Source organism: Candoia aspera, chromosome 5 (assembly GCF_035149785.1).
Source record: "Candoia aspera isolate rCanAsp1 chromosome 5, rCanAsp1.hap2, whole genome shotgun sequence".
In the NCBI taxonomy this organism is placed as follows: Eukaryota; Metazoa; Chordata; class Lepidosauria; order Squamata; family Boidae; genus Candoia; species Candoia aspera.
The window spans coordinates 31,829,879-31,855,495 of record NC_086157.1 but is presented as its reverse complement, the minus strand read 5'-3'; the positions used below and the strand labels follow the sequence as shown (position 1 = coordinate 31,855,495).

The following is a 25,617-nucleotide window of genomic DNA, read 5'->3' as shown; positions in this document are numbered from 1 at the left end:
CTCCCCCTATCACAGTTGCCTTTTGCTTTCCTTCTTTCTTGGGCTACTTCTAGTGTCTCAGCAGACAGCCATTTTGCCTTCTTGGTTTTCTCTTTCTTTGGGATGTATTTTGTCGCCGCCTCCTGAACAATGCTGCCAACTTCTGTCCAGAGTTCTTCCGGGACCCTATCTACTAAGTCCAGTCCCTTAAATCGATTCTTCACCTCCACGGCATATTCCTTAGGAATATTAGTGAGCTCATATCTAGCTGATCTGTGGGTCTTCCCTAATCTCTTTAGTCTGATCCTAAATTGTGCAAGAAGAAGTTCGTGATCTGAACTACAGTCAGCTCCAGGCCTTGTTTTTACCGACTGTACAGATGTCCGCCACCTTTGGCTGCAAAGGATGTAGTCAATCTGATTTCGGTGTTGTCCATCTGGTGAAGTCCATGTATAAAGCTGTCTCTTAGGTTGTTGGAAGAGAGTGTTTGTTATGCAGACTGAATTGTCTTGGCAAAATTCTATCAGCCTATGTCCTGCTTCGTTTTGTTCTCCCAGGCCATACTTACCTGTAATTCGAGGTGTCATTTGACTGCCCACCTTAGCATTCCAGTCTCCTGTGATGAAAATAACATCTCTTTTAGGCGTGTTGTCCAGTAGGTGCTGCAGATCCTCATAGAACTGCTCTACTTCAGCTTCTTCAGCATTTGTGGTTGGGGCGTATATTTGGATCACTGTGATGTTAGATGGCTTGCCCTGAATTCGAATTGAGATCATTCTGTCGTTTTTTGGGTTGTATCCAAGCACTGCTTTAGCCACTTTACTATTAATTATGAAGGCTACTCCATTTCTTCTGTGGTCCTCTTGTCCACAGTAGTAGATCTGGTGGTCATTTGATGTGAAGTGGCCCATTCCAGTCCATTTCAGTTCACTGACGCCCAGAATGTCTATCTTTAATCTTGACATCTCACCAATAACCACATCCAATTTGCCCTGGCTCATAGATCTTACATTCCAGGTTCCGATGGTGTGTTGATCCTTAGAACATCGGATTCGCCGTTCACCACCAGCACCGTCGGCCGCTAGCCGTCCTTTCGGCTTTGAGCTAGCTGCGTCATCACGTCTGGGGCTAGTTGAGCTCATCCTCTGTTCCTCCCCAGTAGCATTTTGACCATCTTCCGACCTGGGGGTCTCACCTTCCGATGGTATACCGACATATCTCTGGTTGTACTGATCCATTTAGTTTTCACGGCAAGAATACTGGGGTGGGTTGCCATTACCTTCCCCAGGGATCGCATTTAGTCTGACCTCTCTGTCATGACCTTCCCGTCTTGGGTGGCCCTTCACGGTTTAGCTCATGGCATCATTGAGGTGCTCAAGCTCCAGCACCGCGACAAGGTAACGATCCTTTGCTGAAGGCTGAAATAATAGTAAACTCATATTTTTAAGCTGCATTTTTCCAGACATTATTAATAATAAACTTTATTTCTAAAATAATGTTTGCATTGTCATAATAACACTAAAACTATTAATAATACCTTCTTTACTACTACATGATAATTTTTGTTATTTTGTAACTTGCTTTATAAATGTCCTCACAGGCCTGCAAAACTCTGTCAATTTACAATTTACATTTAAATCGATAAATTTTAAATCAGTAATCACAAGCACTATCTTTCCATCGTGAAATAATATAAAACTTGCCTAGCTATTTTAATCATTCACACAAACATCCTGTCAAGTTTTCACAAGGAATAAAGACAAGATGGGAATCAGAAAGGTCAGTGAGATCTCCTCTGAAAGGCTCAGAATGATTCATCTACATATGTGCACAAACTGATTCTAACGCACAAATGCTGAGCAGGAAAATCGGTCCCAGCTGCTTATGTACTGTACGTCACAGTATAGGTTTGCAACAAGGCAACATTTGAAGGTGTTGCAAGGGAGACAAATCTGGCTGCTTCAGTTAAATGTAGGGATTGCAGAAGAGATTTGTTTCACTATTTGAATTACCTTCTCAATAATTTTTTAATCTTCTGGCTGTAATGTCCATAAAATCAGTGTGTTTCTGTGTTCCTTGTTCTTTAAGGAAACAGAATAAAGCAATGATTTCAAAATTGGAGAAACATACCCATTTGAACAGCTATAAAAATAAGTCTCCTAATTCAGCATGTGTTTTTCAAGGTATAGAGTTACATAAACTGAAGAATCCAAATATTTCTTGGCTTGCTTTGTCCTAGATGAAAGGAGGGCTTTTGAGTTTTACAACTATACGTATTTGTGCTCTGCACGCTTTCTGAGCTTGTAGCTTAAAAATAAGTTAGAAAATATTTGGACTTACAGTTTTATGGTGTCCACTGGATATCAGAGAAGCAGTGGCATCTGCAAGCCAGGAAAGGCAAGGCTTCCCTTATACGGACAGTTCTTTGCAATGACACAATGGCTCCAATATAAAGTGTTGCTTAATCTAAGCTGGAAGGCAAAGGAACAAAGAAACATCAAGTGCCTGTTTGAGACCAAAGAGAACTGAAAAAGCATTCAAGTCATTTAATGATGGAGAAATTTAAGGCTGCTTTGATACTAGCAGGAGTAGGGGATGCTTTGGGCTATCGAAATTTTACTCGGGAAAACAATGCTTTAGGTGCAAAGATCCAAGAGGAACTGAAGGAAATTGGAGGGCTCGGAAACCTGGTCTTGTCCTCTGACAAATGGCCAGTAAGCGACAATACTCTGATGCACATGGCGACAGCTGAAGCTCTCATCACAGGTAGGAGAAAAAAATTCACTATCATCTGGATGCAGGCTGGTAGGGTAGGAAGAGAACAGAACAGCTGTAATGGTAACGTTCTAGTAGCTGAGCAGTGAGCTGATGCTACCTTTAGTGACTGATGTTTAATAGACCACGCATTTGCCTTAAACTTAAGCATGGCAAGAAAGAGCGTAAATAAGGAAGGAAGTCCTTGACTCAAGCACCACCTCAGCCAGGAACTCATGAAGTCACCTTAAAGGGGGCACTATGTATCATCTGTTTATCTGCAATACTGGGAATATCATACTTGTGCGTCTAAAAAGAATTTTATGAGTAATACTAGGAATAAATTATGTGAATTACATTTAAAACTCAAAACTAGCTCTGTTTTGCATCGAATTGAATTCTGGTTAGTAAGGTTGCACATTAGCTCATTTTGGTTGTATAAAATTGGTTAAAGGAATAAATTAAGATTGCATAATACCCTGCATTGAGTGAATTTCCACAAATGTGGAAAGAAAAATTAAGAAAGTAATTTATCTCATGTGCCTTCTACACAAGCAGCAATTTGGTGTAGTAAAAATCAGTCTCCTTCTACATCAACAATAGCTATAAGATGTTACAATGTTCTTTTTAATGCAATTGTATTTTATACCTAGTTTAATGATGCATGCTCAGGGGGACAGATATATTATAGGTATCTTTGTTAAAGACAAATGCATTTCCTAAACTGTATTTCTTTCTTATTTTTTGTGTGTATTGTAGAATCAGATATGTCAAAGTCAATGAAATTCACTTAAATCTCTTTCTTATCTGACTGCTGCTGAGATGCTCTAAATTTAGCTGCCACTGATCTGTTGAAGAGAAACTTGAGTATTTCTTATCTAGCTGCTGGTTAGCCAATGAAATGAGCTACAGCTAACACCCTAAAGATAATGGCAAGATGTCAACCTATCAAGGCAAAGGATGACTAGCATACTTCTGAATATAGTCAGCGATTAAACACACATCACATGTCTTGCTTCTTGACCTCTCAGCATAAAGGTTATCTGCAAGCTTTATTAGCCTGCTCTGCAACCATTTTTAGATACAGTAGTTCCAGATTAGCAAGGTCATATATCTCTCAATATGTAAGATGATATCACCTGTCAGAATACACCTTGACCTTGATTTCATCATCTGTATTTACAGGCAGCAACTATTCAGTGCTTTTGTGTGTTTGTTTGTATTCTAAATAGAGAAATATGCTGTATGTTCTCACAAACAAACTTAACAATAATACAAAAGCCAAAGCCGTGAAACCACCTAAATTCTATGGCAAACAATTACCTCAAACTAAGTGACATATAATTAATATGTAATTAAATAGGCAACCAATAAACAGATGTCCACCCTCAAATGGCCTTCTGAATAGTTCTGTTTTTGAGGCCTTAATAAAGTATAAGAATGAAAGTACCATCTGGCCACTTAACTTTATTAGAATGGCTATTTACTTAGTCCAGAAGCAAACAATGACATATTTACAGCAGCTATGTATATTATACCAATATAATTCCTATTTTATAAAAGGGTAAGGGTCTCTTATCTAGGGCACTAAATGAATACATGATTACCACTGGCCAAATATTACAACAGTTCTCAGACAGAAAGAAAAGACCTACATTTACTTGTTCTTCCGTGGGTCAGTCATGCTGCCATTCATGACCAACTAAACTGTTGTCCAAGAGTTTTTTTTGCATAACAGTGTTGAAATACTATTCTCGAGGGCAGAGGCCAGCACAGGGTATATGCCAGTAGAAAAACATGCTGACAGCACTTCCAACCCTGATTCTGTCTCAGCAAAAAGATGAAATATGGTGATGTCCAGGTGAGAACCAAGGGGAGGAGAGAAGCAGGGTGGAAAAGGCTCTTTTGGTGTCTCACCCAGTGGCTGGAGAACTGGCACCAAAGGAGCCCTTCATTGTCACTGGTCTCCTTCCAGCTTCTTCTGCCATCCATGGGAAGGGACTCAAAAGGGAGAGAAGGGAGAATGCCAATTTTTTGGGGACAGTTTTCCATGTACCAAGAAGATCTGTCTCTCCTTCCCATCTCCATGTTATCACATGAAGTGATGGCTGCAGCCACTTAAACTCCAAGTGGGAATTAGCAGCTCTTCAACTGCCCCACCCATGCAGTAAGCCCGTCCTTCCAGACTGCTGGACGCATGTCAAAAACGGCAGCCATCCAGCCCCACTGATCAGATGCTGCTGTGCCAGAGCTGGGTGAGCACAGCAAGCACAGTAGCATCCTGGAGGTGGTGGATCTTTACCTGGAGAGCTACACTTCCACCCCAATTATCTTGCCATCTAGCCAAGTTCTGGCAACCCCAGGATCTGCTGCCACATCTGGCAGCAAATTGGAACAGTTACACATGTATGCAGTGTTTCTCAACCTTGGCAACTTGCTTGGCTGGGAAATACTTGGAGTTGAAGTCCACATGTCTTAAAGCTGCCAAGGTTGAAAAACACTGCATGAACATATACTGGCTCCCTGATGGTGGGTCAGGAATGAGTTGAAGGTACCTTGATGGTTTATGTCCTCCAAATAGTGCATCTCCCCTCTGCAGTTGGCAAATTGTGCAGAAGAGCCCTAAGTATGGATGTATCTCTTTATTTGATTTGTACAGCTGCCCAACTCACAAAAGTGACTCTGACCGGCTTATAAATGGTTAGAAGCATAATAAAAGAACCAGAAACCAAATGCAACAAACATCTAAAACAAAATATATGAGGTCAACCACAGCTATTCCATCCAAGTCCTTTCAATTCTGGATGGGCTCATTTCCATGCTCTGGCCCAATGCCCAGTGGATAAACCAAGTTTTCATGAACTTATGGAAGGTCAGCAGGTTGGAGCCATCCAAACCTCAGGGGGAATGCTGTTCCACAGAGCAGGCCCTGTAACAAAGAAGGTCCTGTCAGATGATACTGTTTCATAGAAGGGACCTGAAGCCTGCTCCCCTCTTGGATCTCATGAGAGTAAATGAGCTAACTGAAGATAGGTGAGCCCATGAATAAGCTACCCTGTGCCATGAAAAGCTTTATAGGTGACAATCAGGCCCTCCAATTGCAATCTAAGGTCTATAGGGAGTCAGTTCAGTTCATAATTATTATTTATTTTAATTTTATGTACTTTTTTCTACTGGCTACTTTAACAATTTTATGTTAGATTCCTTAATGTTTATGTTGCATATACCATATATATTTGCGTATAAGCCCATCCACAGATAAGTCAACCCTCAAATTTTTAACCAAACTACTATGGTAAATGTGTCATCCATAGATAAGCTGACCCTTGAAATTTTTGTATGCTTTAATGTTTACAATGGCTTATCCATGGGTGGCACATTTTTCATGTATTTTGGTTGAAAATTCAAGGATCTGCTTCTTCAGAGATGGGTTGATCTCTGAGTATATTCGGGATATATGGGAACTTTTAAAAAGCTGAGGGAAAAACCTACCATATATACTTGCAGACAAGCCCATCCACGGATAAGCCAAACCCAATTTTTGGATGTATTTTGGCAGCTAAAATTCTCAGCTTATCTGTGAGTATATACACTAAGGTAAGTGCAAATACGGTGGAGTCTGATAAAAGCCATTTGGCATTCTCACTCTTTTCTGCATTTGTGTATTTAGACAGGAATGTCTGCTTAACAGTTGTGCTTGGAAATGTCAAGAAGCCACTGCATCCAATCCAACTTGAACCATTGGCTTTTCATCATAATTCTTAAATATTGCATTTAAAAGATGGGGCTGGATGAGCCATTAAAGATGTGAGATATTGGTATTTAGAAGGATACTAGTATTTTCTGAAATTCTTGTGCTGCTGGCTAATTTAAAATTTTCAGGATGGATACCAAAGCAGGAGGACATTAAAGGAGGTGCCAGGACCGAAACACACAGCATCATGTTTATTTAAATTGTCCCCAGTAATTACTTAACAGCACCAAGAGTCCTTCCCTAATTGCCAGGATGAGCCCAAGGGTCAGGGACGTCTCTGGAATTCAACTCCCAAGGGGCTACTTTCGTTGGGCAAGTTTTATAGCCCTGCAACCTCTCTTTCCCCCTCCAACCCCAGAGTTGTTTAGTTTAGGCATCAGCAAAAGAAGGTTACATATTAATGAGTATTAAGTGTCTATCAGGTTTTGGGTACCTGCTACAACAAAAGAGGGAAATAATTACCTGATTAGGGTTAGAGCTGGAAGTTTGTAATCTCACAGCTCGCAAGAGTAAATAGGAAGAGCTGGCTTGTCTAAACAGCCTCTCTTCCAGGTGCTTACTGAAAAATGTGGATCAATCAAAGGACAAGTAGTGTGACTCCACTCTTTAAGAAGACTATGGATAGGAGAAGTATATGACTGTCCTAGCAAGCTGTTTATGGCATCTTACACGTGTAAGCTGAAAACAAGATTTTGCTTAGGATTGTTCAATGTTTTACTCTTGGCTCTATGCAGAAGAAATTGGGAAGACTACCCCTGTTAACTCATGTGTGCTTGGAGAAGTAGAATAGATGGATCATGGATAACTTCAGCATCCATTCTGCAGCATATTTCATCCAAGTTATATAGTTTCCTTTATAGAAATGTCAGGTGCAAAGACAGAGGAAACTGCATACTATGTGTCTCCCAGCAGATGAATGAATGTGTAGAACGTGTTATTGAAAACATTGCTAAATTTTTGGTGAAAGGTGAAAAGTCCCCTGTGCAAGCACCGAGTCATGTCTGACACGTTGGGACGACAACGCTTTTGCAATGTTTTCTTGGCAGACTATAGCAGGGTGGTTTGCCATTGCCTTCCCCAGTCATCACCTTCCCCAGCAAGCTGGGTACTCCAACCTCGGAAGGATGGAAGGCTGAGTTGACCTGAGACAGCTACCCGAGAATTCAGCTTCCGCTGGGATTGAACTTGGGTTGTGGGGAGAGTTTCGGTTGCAATACTGCCACCTACCACTCTGCGCCACACAAAGCTGTGCTAAATTTTTAGTTTGCCATATTAGAGTGCTCCGTAATTTGATAGATATAGTCTTCCACGTACTAACCTTTTATGCTTCCCTACACCCATTTAATGCTCCTACCCCTTCTCTTAGCTTCTTATAGACTTTTATATATACTCTTTGTTTTAATATCTTCTAGTTTTTTTTCCCCTTTAGACTCTGATGTATTTTCTATGCTTTTTAATTGACTGTGCCCCACCCTCCTTATGCTGGTCTATGACCGTAATAAAGATTTGATTTGCTAAATTTTGCCAACTGGCAATGTATATATGTGGCAGGGGTTACTCACAATGCATTAGAGGTATTAAAGATGTATTTTTTAAATCAAATATTCAGCTACTGATTAATTGTATAGTTTTCTTTCCATTTTGATTTTAATTTTTCTGTCTGATTGTGGATCATAATAAATGTTATTGATCTCTTTTTCTACTTGCAGTACTTTAGTAACAAGCAATAACATAGTTCTCTAGCAAACTAATATTTTGAATAAGGTAATGAAAAACAAGCAATCCTAAGCAATGAGAGGGTTCATTTAGGAATACCGTAGAAGATAAAAACAGGGATGTAAGAAAAACAGAGCTGTAACTTAGCTAAAATATGTTAAGGTCAGGGGGAATCCTATTAGAGCAAAGTACTCAGTTAACGATTTCTCAGATGAATTGGGAATACATTAGTATAGTTTGTTCTCCGTACAGGTCCTATAATTCTTTATTATAGGCCATGTGCATCATACACATCACTTCTGAGCAACATTCACAACACTGTAGGGCTCAGACTTAGGTCCCTACTTCTACACTTCTTCAGATGCCAAAGTAGGCACCATCTGTCAATTATCTCATTTCCTTTTTAAATCTTTTCCTCCAGGACCATTTTTTTTCTCCTGAACATTTTGAAAAAATATTTTAATTTATTCCTTTCCTTTTCACCCCTGCCCTTTAGATCACCCTTCCCCCTGAGATCCGGCAGGCCCTACCCTCATGGCCTTCCGAGAAGCTGTAAAGACCTGGCTTTTCCCACAAGCCTTGGGGTGATGCGAGGTTGGAGTCCAGGGAAGCTCTACAGTTGTTATACATATGTGGTGTGTGCTATGTTTGGGGTATCGGGTATGTTCGGTTTCTGTTGGGTTTTATGTTTTTCTTTTGTTTTTATTCTTTTATTACTGTTGTGAGCCGCCCAAGGTTATGTTACATAAGATGGGTGGCTATACAAACCCTTTAAATAAAATAAATACATAAATAAAATCCTTCGCAAGTGCTATTGTGATAGTTTGATCAGATGCCAATCTTTTGTCTGTGCCACATTACTCTTGATCAGCCTTCTGCAACCTGGATACTCTCCAGATGAATGAGCTTCAACACAAAGAATGAACAGCCCAACATAAACAATTCCCAGGAAGTAATGCACACTGCTGAGGATTCTAGGAACTGAAGTCTACCCAAAGCTTCAGGTTGTCCAGCATGAGGAGGCTGCTGTTGATCAACCTATGAATACAGTAAGAGGCTAATATATATTCTACTCTATCCATAGGTTGCCAAAATATGGAAAAACAGACTTTTCCATCTTTAGGTTCCTAAATGTTGTTATAGTTATTCCCATTATCTCCAGAGAGTATAATCAATAGTTAGAGATGTCGAGAGCTATCATCCAATCATATCTGGGGAAGATGAGAAGGTCTACCAATTCTCTTATGTCTGGAAATCTGCAGTCATAACAGATACTCTATTGCAGTGTTTCTCAACCTTGGTAACTTAAAGATATATGGAGTTCAGCTCCCAGAATTCTCCAGCCAGGATGCTGGCTGGGGAATTTTGGGAGTTGAAGTCCACACATCTTAAAGTTACCAAAGTTGAGAAACACTGTTTAAGACCATGATTCACATGTGATCAGTCTGCAGTTTATTAGCAGATATAGATCACCCAAGAGTGTGTCAACCTCCTAAATACATGACCATGAGGGTCTGGCAGCCTGCCCTACCTTGCTGGATTGTGGGTGCAGACAATTTGGTTTATCACAAATCAAAATAGAGATATAGGTGTAATTCCCTATTTCCTGTAATGTCCTATTATCTGAAAAGCCAACTTGCATAGCACAATTGCTTCAAAGTTTAGTTGTGAATGGCTTTTTTTATACATTTCAAAGCAACTATTGTTTCAAGATGAAATCTTTCATTTTGGGCCTTGTCAGCCCATATTTACCAAAATTTGAGTGAGTGATAAAACCACATATTGTTTCTATTAAACTCAAGAGAGGTGCACCTATATAGGTGAGGAAAGGCAGTCTTGACTAGAGGGACACAATGTATGTGTGTGTTTAAATACAGAAAGGGGTTTTCTCCAGGAGCTACTGAGAGTTCTGGAAAAAAAAACAGAGTGGGGAATGAAGAGGCAAAATGTATCTCAAGACATATTTATTTATTTATAAGGCTGCCTGTATAAAAAAATTAACACTAGGAAACAACAAAATACATTTGATTTTGGAAGAAGAAATTACAGTACATTTCAGCAACACTGCAATGTTTGAGATTGAAACCAAATTTTACTTTCTAGTTTATGATTTGGTTATGATATGTATATGAAGTTACTTAAAGTTGGGGGGCTTCTGGGGGAAGGAATGGTGGACTGAAGATGGCTCTGCAAAAAGCGGAGCCAACAGCAGCAGCAAAGAATGAAGAGCTGGTGAGTAGACCGGCTCTTTAAACCTCTCCGGACAAAGAGAGATGAGGAGATCACCCACAAGTGCTCCAGACAATTGCTCCTCATGAGGAGATTGCAAGACAGCAGTCTCTGGTGGGTTTTGAGCACTGGGAGATGAGGGAACAGCCATCTTTCTCAAACTGCAGTCAGCACCTTTAAAAGGACACTAAGTTCACACACTTCTTTTCTAATCACATTCGGAAATTGCTTGTTAACTACTTTTCAGCTATTAGAGACCTTTGGATCAACAAGTCTGAAAACACGGGGTGAGTCTGCCTTCAATCCTTAATGACAGAAATTTTTAACTACAAGCTTAAGAACTTAAAATGTTTCGAAATAAACAACAAAAAGCTAATTAGGATTTTGATTGTAGAAAATTATACACAGATTAAGGGTCCAGATAAATTTGAAATAAGATTTTGGAATTAATTATAAACGATACTTCCCACGGGAAAGTGGATTTGTTTTGAATTTTTTTCTAAGACATAATAGAGATAAACAATTTTATAAATTGGACACTAAACTTAAGATTTTAATTAAAGAATACATTAACCTGATTAACAGCTACTGAATGATGTAAAATATTGTAACATTGGAAATACTGAAGGACCTTTTTGAAAAATAGAATTAGAAGTTAATATCAACAATGCCAATAGCAATGTTTGCTTCTATGGATAGACTGTGTCCCAAAGATGTTATGGAAGAAATGGCAGAAGAAGAACAAGTTTTATCTGACAAGACAGAGACAGAGTTGACACTGAAAGTGGATCTACAAATGACGTCTACAAGAATGACATGGAAAAAGATGTCTCATTGGACATACAAAAGAAATTGGTTGATGCTTTAAAAATAAAAATGGAATTACAAATAATAAACCAAGAGAGTGACCTGGATAATTCTTTTAAGTTGGATTTACAAAGAGGGTTGTTAAAGCTTTGATGAATCTTCTGAGAAGGGGCAAAAAAGAAAAGAAATCAAGTTCTATGACCTTGCTTGAATGGACTAAAAATTAAGATTGTTAGAAGTAAAGGAAGGAATATAATGTTGGTTTATTTGATCAAAGTGAAAACAGATATGTTGTTATTTCTGGCACTTCTTAATGGATTTTGCTGACATCAGGACTGAAATGATGCTTTATGGATTTGTTCAAATAAGAGATGGGACATGGGATGAAGAGAACATTGGTTGTAAATTAAGAGGAGGTGAAAGTTAATAAAACTGTTTATACTTGTTGTAATGAAGGTTGGAAGTCCTTTCCTTTCCTTTCCTTTCCTTTCCACTTTTTACTATATTAGTTTTTACTATTGCAATTATAATTTTTAATAAAATTATTTTTAAAAATGAAGTCGCTTACAGTTTGAATTCTTTTTATTAACCACACCTCTCTGGTACTGTCTATGGATGGGAAAGGCAGTGCAAGTGCCCAGGAAAGTAATCTTGCAGGCATGGTGGATAGTTCAATTAAAACGTTAGCACATTATCCAGTTGTGTTTTTGAAAAGGGCAAATTCAGTTCTAGGAACTATTAGAAAGAGAACTGGAAATAGAATTGCTACTAATGAATGTCCTTCCAGAAACCTACTGGAATACACAGTATTCCTTCCTATGAATTTACTGATACTGATAATCAGATTTCAAAAGTTAAGTCTCAGAAATTCTCTAGTCCTGGAAAAGAGCAAAATCAGGACAACTAAAATAAATAGAGGGCTAAAGCAATTTCTGTACAAGGAGGAACTACTGACAGTGATTGCAAGCTGTCTTTTTTTTAACTTACAGCAATAGATGATAAGGGGAGACATAACAGAAGCACATAAATCATGAATGAGATGGAAGATGCAAGTTCTTTCTTTCTTTCTTTCTTTCTTTCTTTCTTTCTTTCTCATAGCGCTAGAGTTCAGGTTTATCTATTGAAACTAAATGCAGGAAGATTCAGGAACAACAAAAGTTTGAAAAGTTTGTTTACGTTATGCATAGTTAACAGTAGCATTTACTACCATTTAGAAAGTTTTAAAGGGGAGTTAGACAAATTCATAAAGGATTGCACTATCAGTGGCTTCTGATGGTTCTATGCTACATCTGAATCCCAGGCAACAATCTTTGAATGGCCATCCACTAGGTGTCAGGCTCTGCCTGCTACCCAGTAAAAACACAGACACTAGTGTAGGCTTAGGGGACGCGGTGGCGCTGCGGGTTAAACCGCTGAGCTGCCGATCGGAAGGTCGGCGGTTCGAAACCACGGGGCGGGGTGAGCTCCCATTGCTCGTCCCAGCTCCTGCTCACCTAGCAGTTCAAAAACATGCAAATGTGAGTAGATCAATAGGTACCGCTTCGGCAGGAAGGTAACGGCGTTCCGAGTCATGCTGGCCACATGACCCGGAAGTATCTATGACAACGCCGGCTCCAAGGCTTAGAAACGGAGATGAGCACCGCCCCCTAGAGTCGGACACGACTGGACTTTACGTCGAGGGAAACCTGTACCTTTACCTTTAGTGTAGGCTTAGGTTCTGGTTTTATTTGAGTAACAGTATGCGTGCCCTTTAAGAAAAGCTGAGAGTGAGTGGAGCGCGCCGGAACGGGATTTAAATAGCCCGCGCCGGTCAGCGCTCCACCCCTTCTTACTTCGGGTGCGCCCCGAGCTCCATCGGTTCCGTCTTCGGTAGGTGAGGGGTCGTGGAGCCCCTCCTGTGCTCCGGGCATTTCCTTGATTGCTTCCCTGGCCGGTGATGGTTCATTGCCGGGCGATCGGGTTCGTAATCTCTTTGACAGCTCGGGCGCGCCTCGTGGTCTGGTCTTGTCAATTACCTTCTTTGCAACGTTGTATCTCTCTCTTCCGCACCTCCGGCTAGAGTTGATACTTTGTTGCCAGCACCCGTTGCTCTCTTTTGTTAGCTAGTTGCCTTAATCCGCCCGGTACCCATTTCCCTGCATTGTCATGCGAGCCGTTGCAATGTCACAAGCATCGCAACGGTGATCGTGACACTAGGCTGCAATAGTAGGAGACACTGTTCCTTTCTTTGTGAGCTTCCTAAATACATCTATTTGGCTACATCATGTTACAGAATGCTAGAGTAAATGGGTCTTTAAGCAGGGTTGTTATTTGGTTCTTATAAAAAAGATATGATGAAGATAAAGCAATGTTCTTAACTCCTTGGTAAAGCAAAAAGAACTCCTGCTTGTACAAAGAACTTTCCACCTTACTTTTTATTTCCAGTATTTAACTCATATTCACGTACTCCATATAACACAGAGAACTCCACTTCCATCTTTCTGCCCTCCTACTAGATCACAAATAGAGGATCTGTGGCTGTTAAGAATTGAACTACATGCCTCAACCATGCTGGTAGGGACCACTGAGAACTGTAGTTCAGCAAGATGGCTTAAGAGGCCATCTCTGGATCCCACCCTGATGGGCAGTTTTTGTCCTGTCTCCAACCTCCCCTTTTTGGGGAAGGTTGTTGAGAAGGTGGTCACACTGCAGCTCCAGAGGATCCTGGATGAAACGGATTATCTGGACCCCTTTCAGGCAGGATTCAGGCCTGGATGTGGGACAGAAATGGCATTGGTTGCGCTTTTTGATGATCTCTGGCGGGAGCGGGATGGAGGGTGTACGACCATCCTGGCTCTACTTGATACTCAGCATCTTTCGATACCATCGACCATGATATCCTTCTGGAGTGGCTTTGGGGGTTGGAGTTGGGGGACACTGTGTTGTCCCAGTTTACCTCTTTCCTCTGGGGCCATTTCAGTCTGTGATGATTGGGGGCAAGAAGTCCCGCCGTTGGCCCCTGCTTTGTGGGGTGCTGCAGGGGTCGGTGATGTCTCTGCTCCTGTTCAACATATACATGAAGCTGCTGGGTGAGATCATCCATCACCATGGGGTGAGATATCATCAGTATGCTGAAGATACTCAGTTGTATATCTCTGCCTATGGTGAGTTAAGCGATGCCACGACTGCCCTCTCCCGGTGCCTGGATGCTGTTGAGGTCTGGATGGGGACCAACAGGTTGAAGTGGAACCCTGGCAAGATGGAATGGCTGTGGGTTCGGGGCTCTTTGTTTTCAGGAGAATTGCCATCTTTAGTCTTGGATAGGGTCACACTGCCCCAGGCAGACCCTCTGCGTAACCTGGGGGTTCTCCTGGACTCACGACTCCTGCTCGAAGAGCAGGTAGCAGTTGTGGCCAGGAGAGCCTTTGTACAACTGCGTGTTGTGCACCAGCTACGCCCATTCCTCGACTAACAGGCCATTCTCACAGTCACCCATGCCCTACTCACCTCCTGTTTGAACTACTGTAATGCACTCTACATGGGGCTGCCCTTGAAAAGTATCCAGAAGCTTCAGTTGGTTCAAAATGCAGTGGCCCACATAATTTTTCACAAGCCTAGACTTGTGCAAGTGTCACCTCTTTTGCAGGAGCTGCATTGGTTGCCGATTTGGTTCCGGGTCCAATTCAAAGTGCTGGTTATCACTTTAAAGCCCTACATGGCTTGGGGCCTGGTTATTTGCAGGACTGTCTTTCCCCAGTTACATCCACCTGGCCCACCGGACCGGGGAGGCAGGGCATGTTGCAGGTGCCTTCAGTTAGGGAGTTACACCTAGTGGGACCAAGGAAAAGGGCCTTCTTTGTAGTGACTCCCTCCCTTTGGAACATCATTTCCCCAGATATAAGATTGGCCCTCTCCTTGCTCCTTTTCTGGAAGGCCCTGAAGATGTGGTTCTGTCAATGGGCTGAGGACTCCAAGTGGCTGGTTTGATTGTGTTTGCTGCCACCGGGGGGTGTCTATTGTGTTTTTATGGTTTTTAATTCTATAAGCCGCCTGGAGTCACTGTGTGTACTGCAAGACACCTGCAGAGGATCTACTATAATCTACATTTCTCATAGATTTATACTTACTCTTTGCTACCATTTACTGCTCATCCAAATGTTTGCAGCCAAGAACTGGTATCCCTATATTAAACTGCAGTCATAAACTCACTCAGCAGAGATAGGAATAAGCCAGGTTGAATGTAATGAGACTTACTTGTTGGTTACCATGCACAGCTGCCCTATTTATCATTGCCATTCATATATCCCAAGTCTGTTATGATATAATGAACCCATGTTAAATAACTGTGACAATGAAATAACAGCCACATCAGGCATCATTCATGTTCTTCCTTCTTTTTGACATTTCCTGCTGAATACAAATTTATCTTATTTTTTGCCTGCATAGATTACTGGTGCTTAGAAGACCTGTATCGGGAACTTGTTAAACGTTACATTGATGCTGTTGAAAAACTTCCTGAGAGAAGGTCAGATCCTGCTACTATTGAAGGCTGCTCCCAACTGAAGCCAGATAATTATCTCCTTGCTTGGCATACACCCTTCAATGAGAAAGGTAGGCTGGCATTTTTTTTTCCCACTTCCTGAACAAAAACAATAATACACCCTTGTCCTTTTAGAGAAAGGATGCAGAACCATTGCTGGATCAAAGGCCACATTCTTTCAGCATCCCAAAGTTCTAGGACAGAAACAAAATGTACACTTATTGTGTTGAATCCAAATTCACTATAAGCCAACTTAAATTAAAAGAAATCACTCACCATTTATTTAATGCTTTTCTTTTGTCTGACATATTAAAAACCACAGTTAAGAAGGAGGTTTTGGAAATATTCTGGGAACTGGACTTAAAGGTTTCAGGGACTGCATAGAGTTTGAAGCTGTGGATGTGCACTCCCTGCCCTGTAGCCTGAAGTAGTTAAGTAGTTAAGTGGCCAGGAATCATACGCAAGGTCAACATAAGTCGAGTGGGGACTAGGCCAATATAGTAAGTAAGCTGCAACTCATTATACAATCATTTTGAATATATTCAAATACTTTGATATTTTGGCTGAACTTCCATGTATTACATGGTAGCAAATTGCATGGAAGACACTGATATTTACATCTGTGTAGACATGCTTAGCCTTACACTGTTAGGATGCAGTTACGTAAACTTATGCGCATGCACCCCCCCCTCCATGCACAATATTGAACCAACTGTAAGTAAATATAAATAGGCTTCTTTTTCTTTTGTGTGTGCATTTTTAACTCCTAAACACTTTCCCACTTGGCTGCTATCTCAGCATAAACCAGTGTTAAATCACTGCAGATTTCACAGTTCTTCATAATACTGTAGCCCAGAAAACCATTAAAATGAACTTCCCAAAATGGTGCCTTCCAAAGATGTTGCGCTATAACTCCCATATTTCTGGAGGATATCAGGTTAGAGAAGGCCATACCATTGTCAAATAATCTACTTCTTGTTGTATCACTCAGATTTAGAGCATGTTTGGTTTGGTATACATAAGTGGCTGAATCTTTTATGTTTCATAGGATGACTACGTAAAGATATATGTGACATTTTTTCCCTTTCTACAAGGAGGAGGAAACCTCTATGCTCCCCTCTGACCATGTGGGAAAGAATAATTGTCTACTGCAGTGTTTCTCGACCTCAGCAACTTGAAGATGTGTGGACTTCAACTCCCAGAATTCCCCAGCCAGCATGGCTGGCTGGGGAATTCTGGGACTGGAAGTCCACACATCTTCAAGTTGCCAAGGTTGAAAAATATTGATCTGTTGTTCAGCTGAGTAGCAATTCTATATGTGCCTGGAGAAGCACAGTCAGCTGCCAGGAATTCCTCAGGTAGGGGCTCAGCTCAGTGTGCTTTTGTAAATTATCTCAGCTTACAAATACCTCAATATCTATTTCCAGAGTCCTTGTTCTTGGCCTGATGCTTTTTGATCCAGATTTTTGTCCTGGAATTTTGTATTTATTTTCAGCAATACAATCTGTCATGTTTCATCTAAGGCTCTGTATTTGCTGGACATTTTATCAGCGTCATTTATTGAAATAAGATTGCGGGGACCACACAGCTGGATACACATGATCCCTCTGAGTGTAGGGCTGAAGACAAAACTTCCACACCAGTTCTGATTTCTCCTGTGACTTCACTTTATTTCCCTCCTAGTGCATATTGCACAAGCCTAACTCCAACATACACCAACTGCAGAGCCTGTTTTATAGTCTGAACGCTGGTAAACTTGGTACGGGCCCATTTTTCACAGGCAAAGATATAGCCTCCAATAGATGATGCAGATTCCAGATCCAGCACTGGGTTAATATGACACGGTATCATTGGGATATAAGAGCGCTCAACTGGAGCATCATCTACTAAGGCAGCGTCATGGCATAAACACTGCAACATGATATGGCAATTATTTTTGTCCCTGTGCAGTACAGCACTGATGGCAAAACAGCTGCCTCCCCTGCCCCATCTCCAGAAGGGAAAGATAAAATAAAACTGGGCCAGTCTAAGGGTAAAGTCTCCCACTGATCTTCTGTGTCTCCATCTGACCCACTCTGTGGCTCGGCCAAGTGAAGGGTAGCAAGTTGTTATGATGTGAAGGAATCTGTCTTCCTCATACTCGTCTCACTATCATTCTGAGAAGACACTTGAGAAGGTGTCAGTAATACCACTACTATAAACCATGAGTGAAAAAAATAACTAACAACTCCTCATGAGAACATGCTATTTTTCCTCTTTATATAACTTGGAAAATTCCCAATTCGTCATTCAACAATGAGACTGAATATACAATATTCCTAATATCATTTAGTGTGGTGCAGTGATTTAAGGTATTAGGTGTCTGGGGTTGAAGCTGACGAAGGTGGAGTTTTTGATTCTTATGACAGAGAAAGATGTTTCTCAGAGAAACAAGCAACAGGCACTAGGAACATTCAAGGCTGGGAAACCAATCACGCATAATTGTTGACTTGAAAAGGCAGAGGAAGAGGCGCAGAAATCAAACCCTTGGGGGAGATATATATAGGCAGAGTTTCTGGGTTAGAAAGAGATAGTGGGGTAAATATACCCAATTAGTGGTCAAACGTTTGTTATTACTAAACACTGGAGAACTGAAGTGTTAAACGAAAATGTTAATGAACTGAAATGCACCTTTGTTGGATCAAGAAGTGAGGAAAAATTGCTTGTGGTGAAAAATTAATACAACACTGAACAGTGTTGAAAATCTTCTCCACAAGGGAAAAAATTCAGTCTTATAGTGATTGTTCTAACATATGACCCTCATCTGTTGGAATGTCATTTTGAATAGAAAGGTTGTGTGTGTGCATGCACGCACATGTGTAAAGATCAGGCCTGGGATTAGGGTGTCTGTGGAGCCCCTGTTGAGTCTTCCTTGCATGTTGGCGAGTGTTGTTTTAGTCTAGGTAGTTATGTGGCTTTAATTTTGTTTTTAACTTAAGTATTGGACATATGGTAAGCTGTCCAGAGCCTTTTTAGAATTGGGGGGCCTTATCAAACCCAATACATAAATAAATAAATAAATAATCACAATTTCTCTTTAAAACTACATATGTGTTATGTGTATGTGTGTATTCCAAATTACTATTCATTTCTTTAAAAACTTATTCCTGATTTTATCTTGGGTTTTTAAGTCTGTATTATTATTATTATTATCATTATCATTATTATCATCATTACAATTATTATTCTTTTTTTTAATTTAGTTTTGCAAAATAATTTAAAAACCCAAATGTGGTGGATTCTTTTTCCTCAAAAGGCCTTTGTTGGATTTCTTTATTTATTTAGGAGTTGTGGGGGTGGTTGGAATTGTTCAGAAGACCTCCCAGTGATTTAACCCAGCTATTGTAGCTGGGGGATACATGCATGATGCATCTAGAAACTAAGCCACAAACAATGAATCACATTATGAGCTCATTGAATCTACGCTTAAGACACTAACTTCAGTGGGACCTGTTTTTCTGTTTGGTTTACTCCTCTGTATTTATAACAGCCAGTATATATGCAGGTATATGAGTACACACAAACTAACTCATGCATATATTGTATGTACACACACAAATTGTCTGTCTGTAGAGAACAGTCCCATTAATACTTTCCTCCAATGCTATTTTAAAATCTTCTTGTTACAAACACAACCGTGGTTTTCACGTACAGGCTTTTTGTCCTTTTGAAAAGATCTTCTTTATTAATTTACATGTTGTCGTTCATAATATAGGCTCAGGGTTTGGTGCAGCTACAAAAGCCATGTGCTTAGGGATGAAATACTGGAAACCTGAAAGGCTGGAAACTCTCATTGAAGTGAGCATTGAAGTTGGACGAATGACTCATAATCATCCTACAGGTAATATCCAGGAAAATTAACTCACTTGATTATCATATATAAAATGTTGTCATTAACAAATGACTGGGTAATGCATATCCTGGGGGTTGGGGTACCATGAGTTTTATTTGATATCTGTACAATTTAAAGGCATATGTTCTAGTATACTGAATATATGTTCTAATATACTAGCTCTCTTAAGGTTAGAACTGCACTTACCAGACTAAGACAAACACAGGAGTGTAGGGAAAAATTGGGGGCTGAAAGGAACCTTTAACTGTCCCCCCATTAACCTTCCCCTGCAAATATCCAGGGGAAATATGCGATGGGGGGAAATAACTATGGGGAGAATTTGCAAGAAAGAACCTTGATATTATCTAGAAGGGCTGAGATAATAGCATGTAAGTTTCAAATAATAAAAACAAATATAGAGGAATAAGGATGTTAATGTAGGCATGTACAAATGTGTGCCAATACCTCTATTTTATTTAGTCATTAAGAAGTTCCATCTGTTGTAAGCACTTACTTCCAAATACATGTGCCCAGACTTAGAAACTATGTTTTTTGTTCCAATTGTGACTGGAGCCAAGGATTCTGCAGTGTGAATTACTTGCAGTACGACAGGTTCACATCCTGAATTAAAATATGCTTTCCCAACTGTAGTTAGGGGAGCAATGGGAAGGAACTATGGAAAGAAAAGATGGGGATCAGAGGTATAACCTGAAGGGGTGTAGAGTCAACGGGGTGATTGCCACAACAGCAACAAAGTAAATAGACAGGCAGCAGAAGCAGCACTGAACAGGACCCAATAGTAAATCTACAGGTAGGGTTTCCATTCCTGTAGACTCTGCCTCTTTGTTCCATCACTAGAGAGCAGCTACCCAATTATGAGGCACTGTTACACAGGCTGCTCCCAGGTTCAGCTTATGGTCACTCACTCACACGCTCACAGCCTGTTGAGGCACGCAGATCTTGTCAGCCCCCCTTGCTTTCTACCTGGGTTTTCCAGATAGGTGCAGCTTGAGCAGACGAGACACACAGCCCTGGTCAACAGCTGGGAAATAATTTGGGACACACACAAATAACTTCCAACCAAACACTGAGGCACAACAGATTCTTTGTAATACACAGAGACCCAGTGAATTTAAAGTTACAGCAAAACTTTACTGGTTGCAAGGTACATTTACTTTTTCTCACACGCATGCACACACTCATCCACACTTACCCACATCCTTCCCAACTAGGCTGCCAGGCACTAACTAGAGAGACAGAAGCTGCCAGGTCTGGATCCAAAGATGAATCAAGGAGTGGGTGGGCTTTGGGACCCCTTTTATCCCCCAAAGTCCTTGCTTTGTTGATTCACAAGACTGGCAGCTATTCTTGCCTTGTTAATTTACAAGTTTGGTAGCTGTGGATTGGATTGGGAGGTTTTCATGTACTCAGGCCCAACTTCCTTTGTCTGGTTCAAGTGACATTTCTCCCTGTTTCCTTAATGATTTGCTTCCTTCTTGTCTACCTCCCCTGAAGGTTTTATTTAGACAAGATTCCTGGCTTTTGTCCTCTCTGCTTACATGCCTGCTTCATCTTTAGGTTATGGCAGCTTCAGCCTAGTCTCACAGTACCACCTAGCCAAACTTGGTGAATCTGAAATATTAAGCAGAGACCACATGGAAATTTCAGGTGGAATTTGTAGACAGCTGAAAACATTTCTTGGGAGAAGGCAATGGCAACCCATTTCTGTATTGTTTTCTGAAGACTACAGAGATGTTCCATGAAGTCACCAGGAGTTGTTACCTTTTTAGAGTGCAACCACTGGACTTCAAATCCTATCATGCTCTGTGACTATGCTGACTGGGGAATTCAACACATCTGGAAAATGCCTGGTTAGGGAAAGATGCACTAGCAGTGACAGTATGGTCTGAGCATGCATATTGATGGCAAACTTCCTTCTTCTCTCACTTCCTAGCTAAAGGTCAGATGAAAAGCAGCACTAATGTGTCTCTACTCAGAAATGCAAACTTAAAATAGGTCCGTCATAGTTTCTAGAAGCCAACATGCACATTCTGTACAAGAGCAGTTGCCATGAAAATGTGCAAAATCAGTCAATCAATCAATCAATCAATCAATCATTTCCCCCAATGAAGAGAACAAGAGTGTTAGCTAAAATTCTAATCAGTCTTGTGTCCAAGCAGTGATATGCAACAGGATACAAATTCTTTTATTTTAACTAGTGCTGAGAATCACTAAAAGTTTTGAATCTCTGCATCCCATTCTCACGTCATAATCATGGAGATCAGAACTGCATATAGAAATGAAATGAGTCACCATCCTGGAATGTTACCATGAAAACGTGCCAGACAGCTATGCAGATACAAATAGCAGGTCATAGCTATTCTCTGAAATGTTCCACAGTTATGATTATGTACTGGCTGTGGTGCACACAATATTATGTACATCTTGAGAGGAGGCAATTTTATTAATTTTTCCTTTTTTTCAATTTTGAGGGGATATAAAACTTGAAGTTGGATGTATTGAGCCTCACAGAACATGTATTTATTATGCCACAAGTAGCAATGTACTTTGGCCATTTGAGGCTGTTTTAAGTTAAAATTTTAAATAGCCCCAAATGGCCAAACTACATTGCTATTTATAGCATCATTTTTTATTTTGTTCTTTAAAGAACTGTTGTTGGCTTGCTGGTACATTGGATGAAATATCAATATGGGGGGGAAAATGAGGCTGTTAGCATTACAAAGTGGATTTTTAAAAATCTGTGTGTTTTATAAAGCAGCAACTCTTGAAAACTAAGCAGATGAAGCATTAATTGGATTCAAATAAATTATCTCATGATTGCTTAATTTTTCAAAAGGCTGTACTCTGTTATATATCTGATCCATGAAAATAAAGCAGATGAAATTTTAACTGGCTTTAAAGTAAATATCTACTTTAGTCTGACAAAATAAATCCTCACCACAGTAAACTAAAACATTTATTTTCTTCTGCACGCAAAGGCATGATTCCATCCACAAACTCTGGTTGTTGTTGTTTTTAATGTTATTGGTATGAGGGTTTTTTTGCCATAATCACATTCATCTTTATGTGCTAATTTCAGGCTTCTTAGGGTCCCTGTGCACAGCTCTGTTTGTTTCATATGCAATCCAAGGAAAGCCGCTGGTCCAGTGGGGAAGAGAGATGATGAAAATTGTTTCAATGGCTGAAGAATATTGCAAAAAGACCATCAGGCACATGGCAGGTAAAATTGATTTTTGGGGCATTTCAAAATCATAGAAGGGAAAACAAAGTCACCTTTTAAAATCCTCAGTAACTTTGTTTAGTTACCCTTTCCAGTAATTTCACCTGTTGTCATTTTCAGTTTGAATTTAAATTTAAATGGTATTATCATGAGGTAAGAAGTTGGCTGAGAAATGTAGTGAAATACTAATTTAAAAAACAACAACACATATTTGACCAGGGATATGAATGCACAAGCAATGTGCTTTAACAGGCACTCCATTTTTTAATGGAAGTTCTTCCACTTTTATCCAAACTGTTGTTGTTTCTTAAGAGTAGAGCAGGTGCAGGATTAACACTTACAGGCCTGTCTCTGACAGGAGGGTGCTGGCATTCTCCCAGGGCAATGCCATCTCTGAGCAAAATACGCAAACCTCTTGAAGCATGTGCTTGTAACCCCGTCATTGTGGAACGCAGTGCTATTTTAGATAGGGGGGCGGGCTTGAAAAAAAGGATCCCTCCTTGAAACAAGACTGAATCTTGTTTTTCAAGAGATTTGGCTGGCTATACAATGATAAAAGTTTCTTTCTGTCAAAGAAAGAAGGCAATTTCCTATAAAGAAAGAACTCTGCCATAAAATGGGTGTGCAAGTGTTCTTTCTAACACAAATACCATGGTCAGGAATTAAATTTAAAACAGAATAGCATGGCACTAGCGTGCCCTTTTTCTCCTAAAAATTTATTTCTTGTAGGAAAAAAGTAAAAGATGAAACACCCTAAAATAAAATTTGTATCTTTCATGCAGATTCATACAATGCCTGTTAATATGTTTTCTACTACAGATTAAGGTTACTATGGTAACTAATCATTTTGGCCGGGTGAAGAGGTTGAATTTAATTGTCTCCTTTTCATGTGTTTATGGTTGCATTGCCTAAGGAGAAGAACTTGCCTGGACTTGTTTTAGTTTCAGTTTCCCTTCTGTGTAGGCTTGCAGAGAGTATGCAGCTGAGAGAAATCTCTCCTCTCAGCAAACAGCTTTTAAATATGTTTGTTTTCTGTAAATAAAATTATTTTTATAGAAATGCCTGGTGTGTGTCTTTTCTGATCTCTCCTGGGCAAAATGCTTTCTAGCACTCTGCCAACAGGTTATGGGCCCAGTAAGCAGTCCAGTAAACCTAGTAAGCCCAGTAAAACCCCAGAGAGAATAGAGAGATCAGCTCCACACCTCATGCACAATTTAAAGGCAGGTAGCAAAGACCTGTGAAGATTTTCTTTGGAGCCACCTGGAGATTTTCCAGCAGCTGCCGGACTACAGGACAAAGAAGCCAGCTGAGGTGACTTGCAAAAGAAGGAAGAAGCCATGGCTACCTCCCAGCCCTCAGCGATGCCTCTGGAGTGCCTATCAGAGACCAACTATTTGAATTGGGCCTGAAGATGGAGATGTATCTTCGCAGAGAGAATCTTTGGCTGCCAATTGGTGAGCAAACCCCCCCAAATCCCAGTGCTGAATGGCTGAGACAGGATGAGCAGGCTAGAGCCACCATTATCCTGGGAGTTGAGGACAATCAGCTAGTCCATGTGCGAGGCACGCAGTCTGCAAAGCAACTTTGGGACGCTTTGAGAGACTTGTACGTAAAGGCAGCAGCAGGGAGTAAAGTTACCCTGACAAAAAAGCTGTACAAAGCCTACCTTGCAGAAGGAAATAGCCTTCCTGAGCACCTGCATCATATTCAGCAGCTGTTTGTTGAGTTGCAGGAGAGAGGAATGGAATTTACACCTCTCACAAAATCCTATATCCTCCTGTCCTCACTGAATGAAACGTGGGACACACTGATTTGTACCCTGGAGGCTATGCCTGAAGCAGACCTCACCCCATCGTATGTTACACAGTGCTTACTCGCTGAATGGGAGAAGAGAGAAGAAAGATCCCCCCCCATCTCTTCTGGAAAGCTGCAATACCAGAAAACAAGGGAAAAGAAGGGAAAGGAAGCTGAGGCCACAGCGCTAACCAGCCAGCGATGCTTCACCTGTGGTTCAGCTGGACATTTGCAGAAAGACTATGCCTTGAGACCCAAGAGTAGAAAGACAGAGAAGAAGAACACAAGGACAACACAGAAGAAGGCTCTTCAGACAACCCAAATTGCACAGGTTGCTGAGAAGGGTAATTCTGATGTATGGGTGTTAGATTCTGGGGCCAATTGTCATTTATGTAATTGTAAAAGCTCTTTTGTGTCACTGTCTAAAACTGAAAGACAAAGTGTATCTCTGGCTGATGGATCTGTGACCAAAATTATGGGACAAGGTGACTTGTATTTATCCTGCTTGGGAGAAACTGTAAAAGGTGTGTTGTATGTGCCAAATTTACAATCAGACCTTTTATCTGTGGCACAATTGGCTGCAACAGGGTATGTCATAACATTTAAGAAAAATGGTTGTGAGATATGTAAACATGGAAAATTGTGTGCTACTGGTATTAAAAGACTCCTTGTACATTGTGCAAAATGCAAGGAAGCCAAGCTGCAAGGCTGTAGTTGGCAACACACCATATCATGACCAATGTGTACACCTGATGCACAGGAGATTTGGTCATGCTAATTTCAAATATATAGCACAAATGCCACAGCTGTGTGCTGACCTAAAGATGAAACTCTGTGACAAATACTTAGATTGTGTAGTTTGCAAAGAGTACAAAACACAAAAAAGCTCCTGTGAGTAAGCACAGTGACAGAGTTACAACTAGACCTTTGGAAATTGTACACTCTGACATTAT

The 25,617-nt window shown here is 40.5% G+C and overlaps 1 protein-coding gene across 1 annotated transcript in view; it reads left to right on the top strand.

Annotated features, from left to right (window-relative positions):
* Positions 1-2,329: 2,329 nt before the first annotated feature.
* Positions 2,330-25,617, top strand: part of ADPRHL1 (ADP-ribosylhydrolase like 1) — a 28,488-nt gene continuing 5,200 nt past the window's right edge. Inside the window, exons 1-4 of the mRNA XM_063304867.1 lie at positions 2,330-2,745; positions 15,665-15,829; positions 19,513-19,638; positions 22,730-22,870. Coding sequence (XP_063160937.1) covers positions 2,529-2,745; positions 15,665-15,829; positions 19,513-19,638; positions 22,730-22,870 — 649 coding nt within the window. The 5' untranslated portion in view covers positions 2,330-2,528. The remainder of the gene's footprint in view (positions 2,746-15,664; positions 15,830-19,512; positions 19,639-22,729; positions 22,871-25,617) is intronic.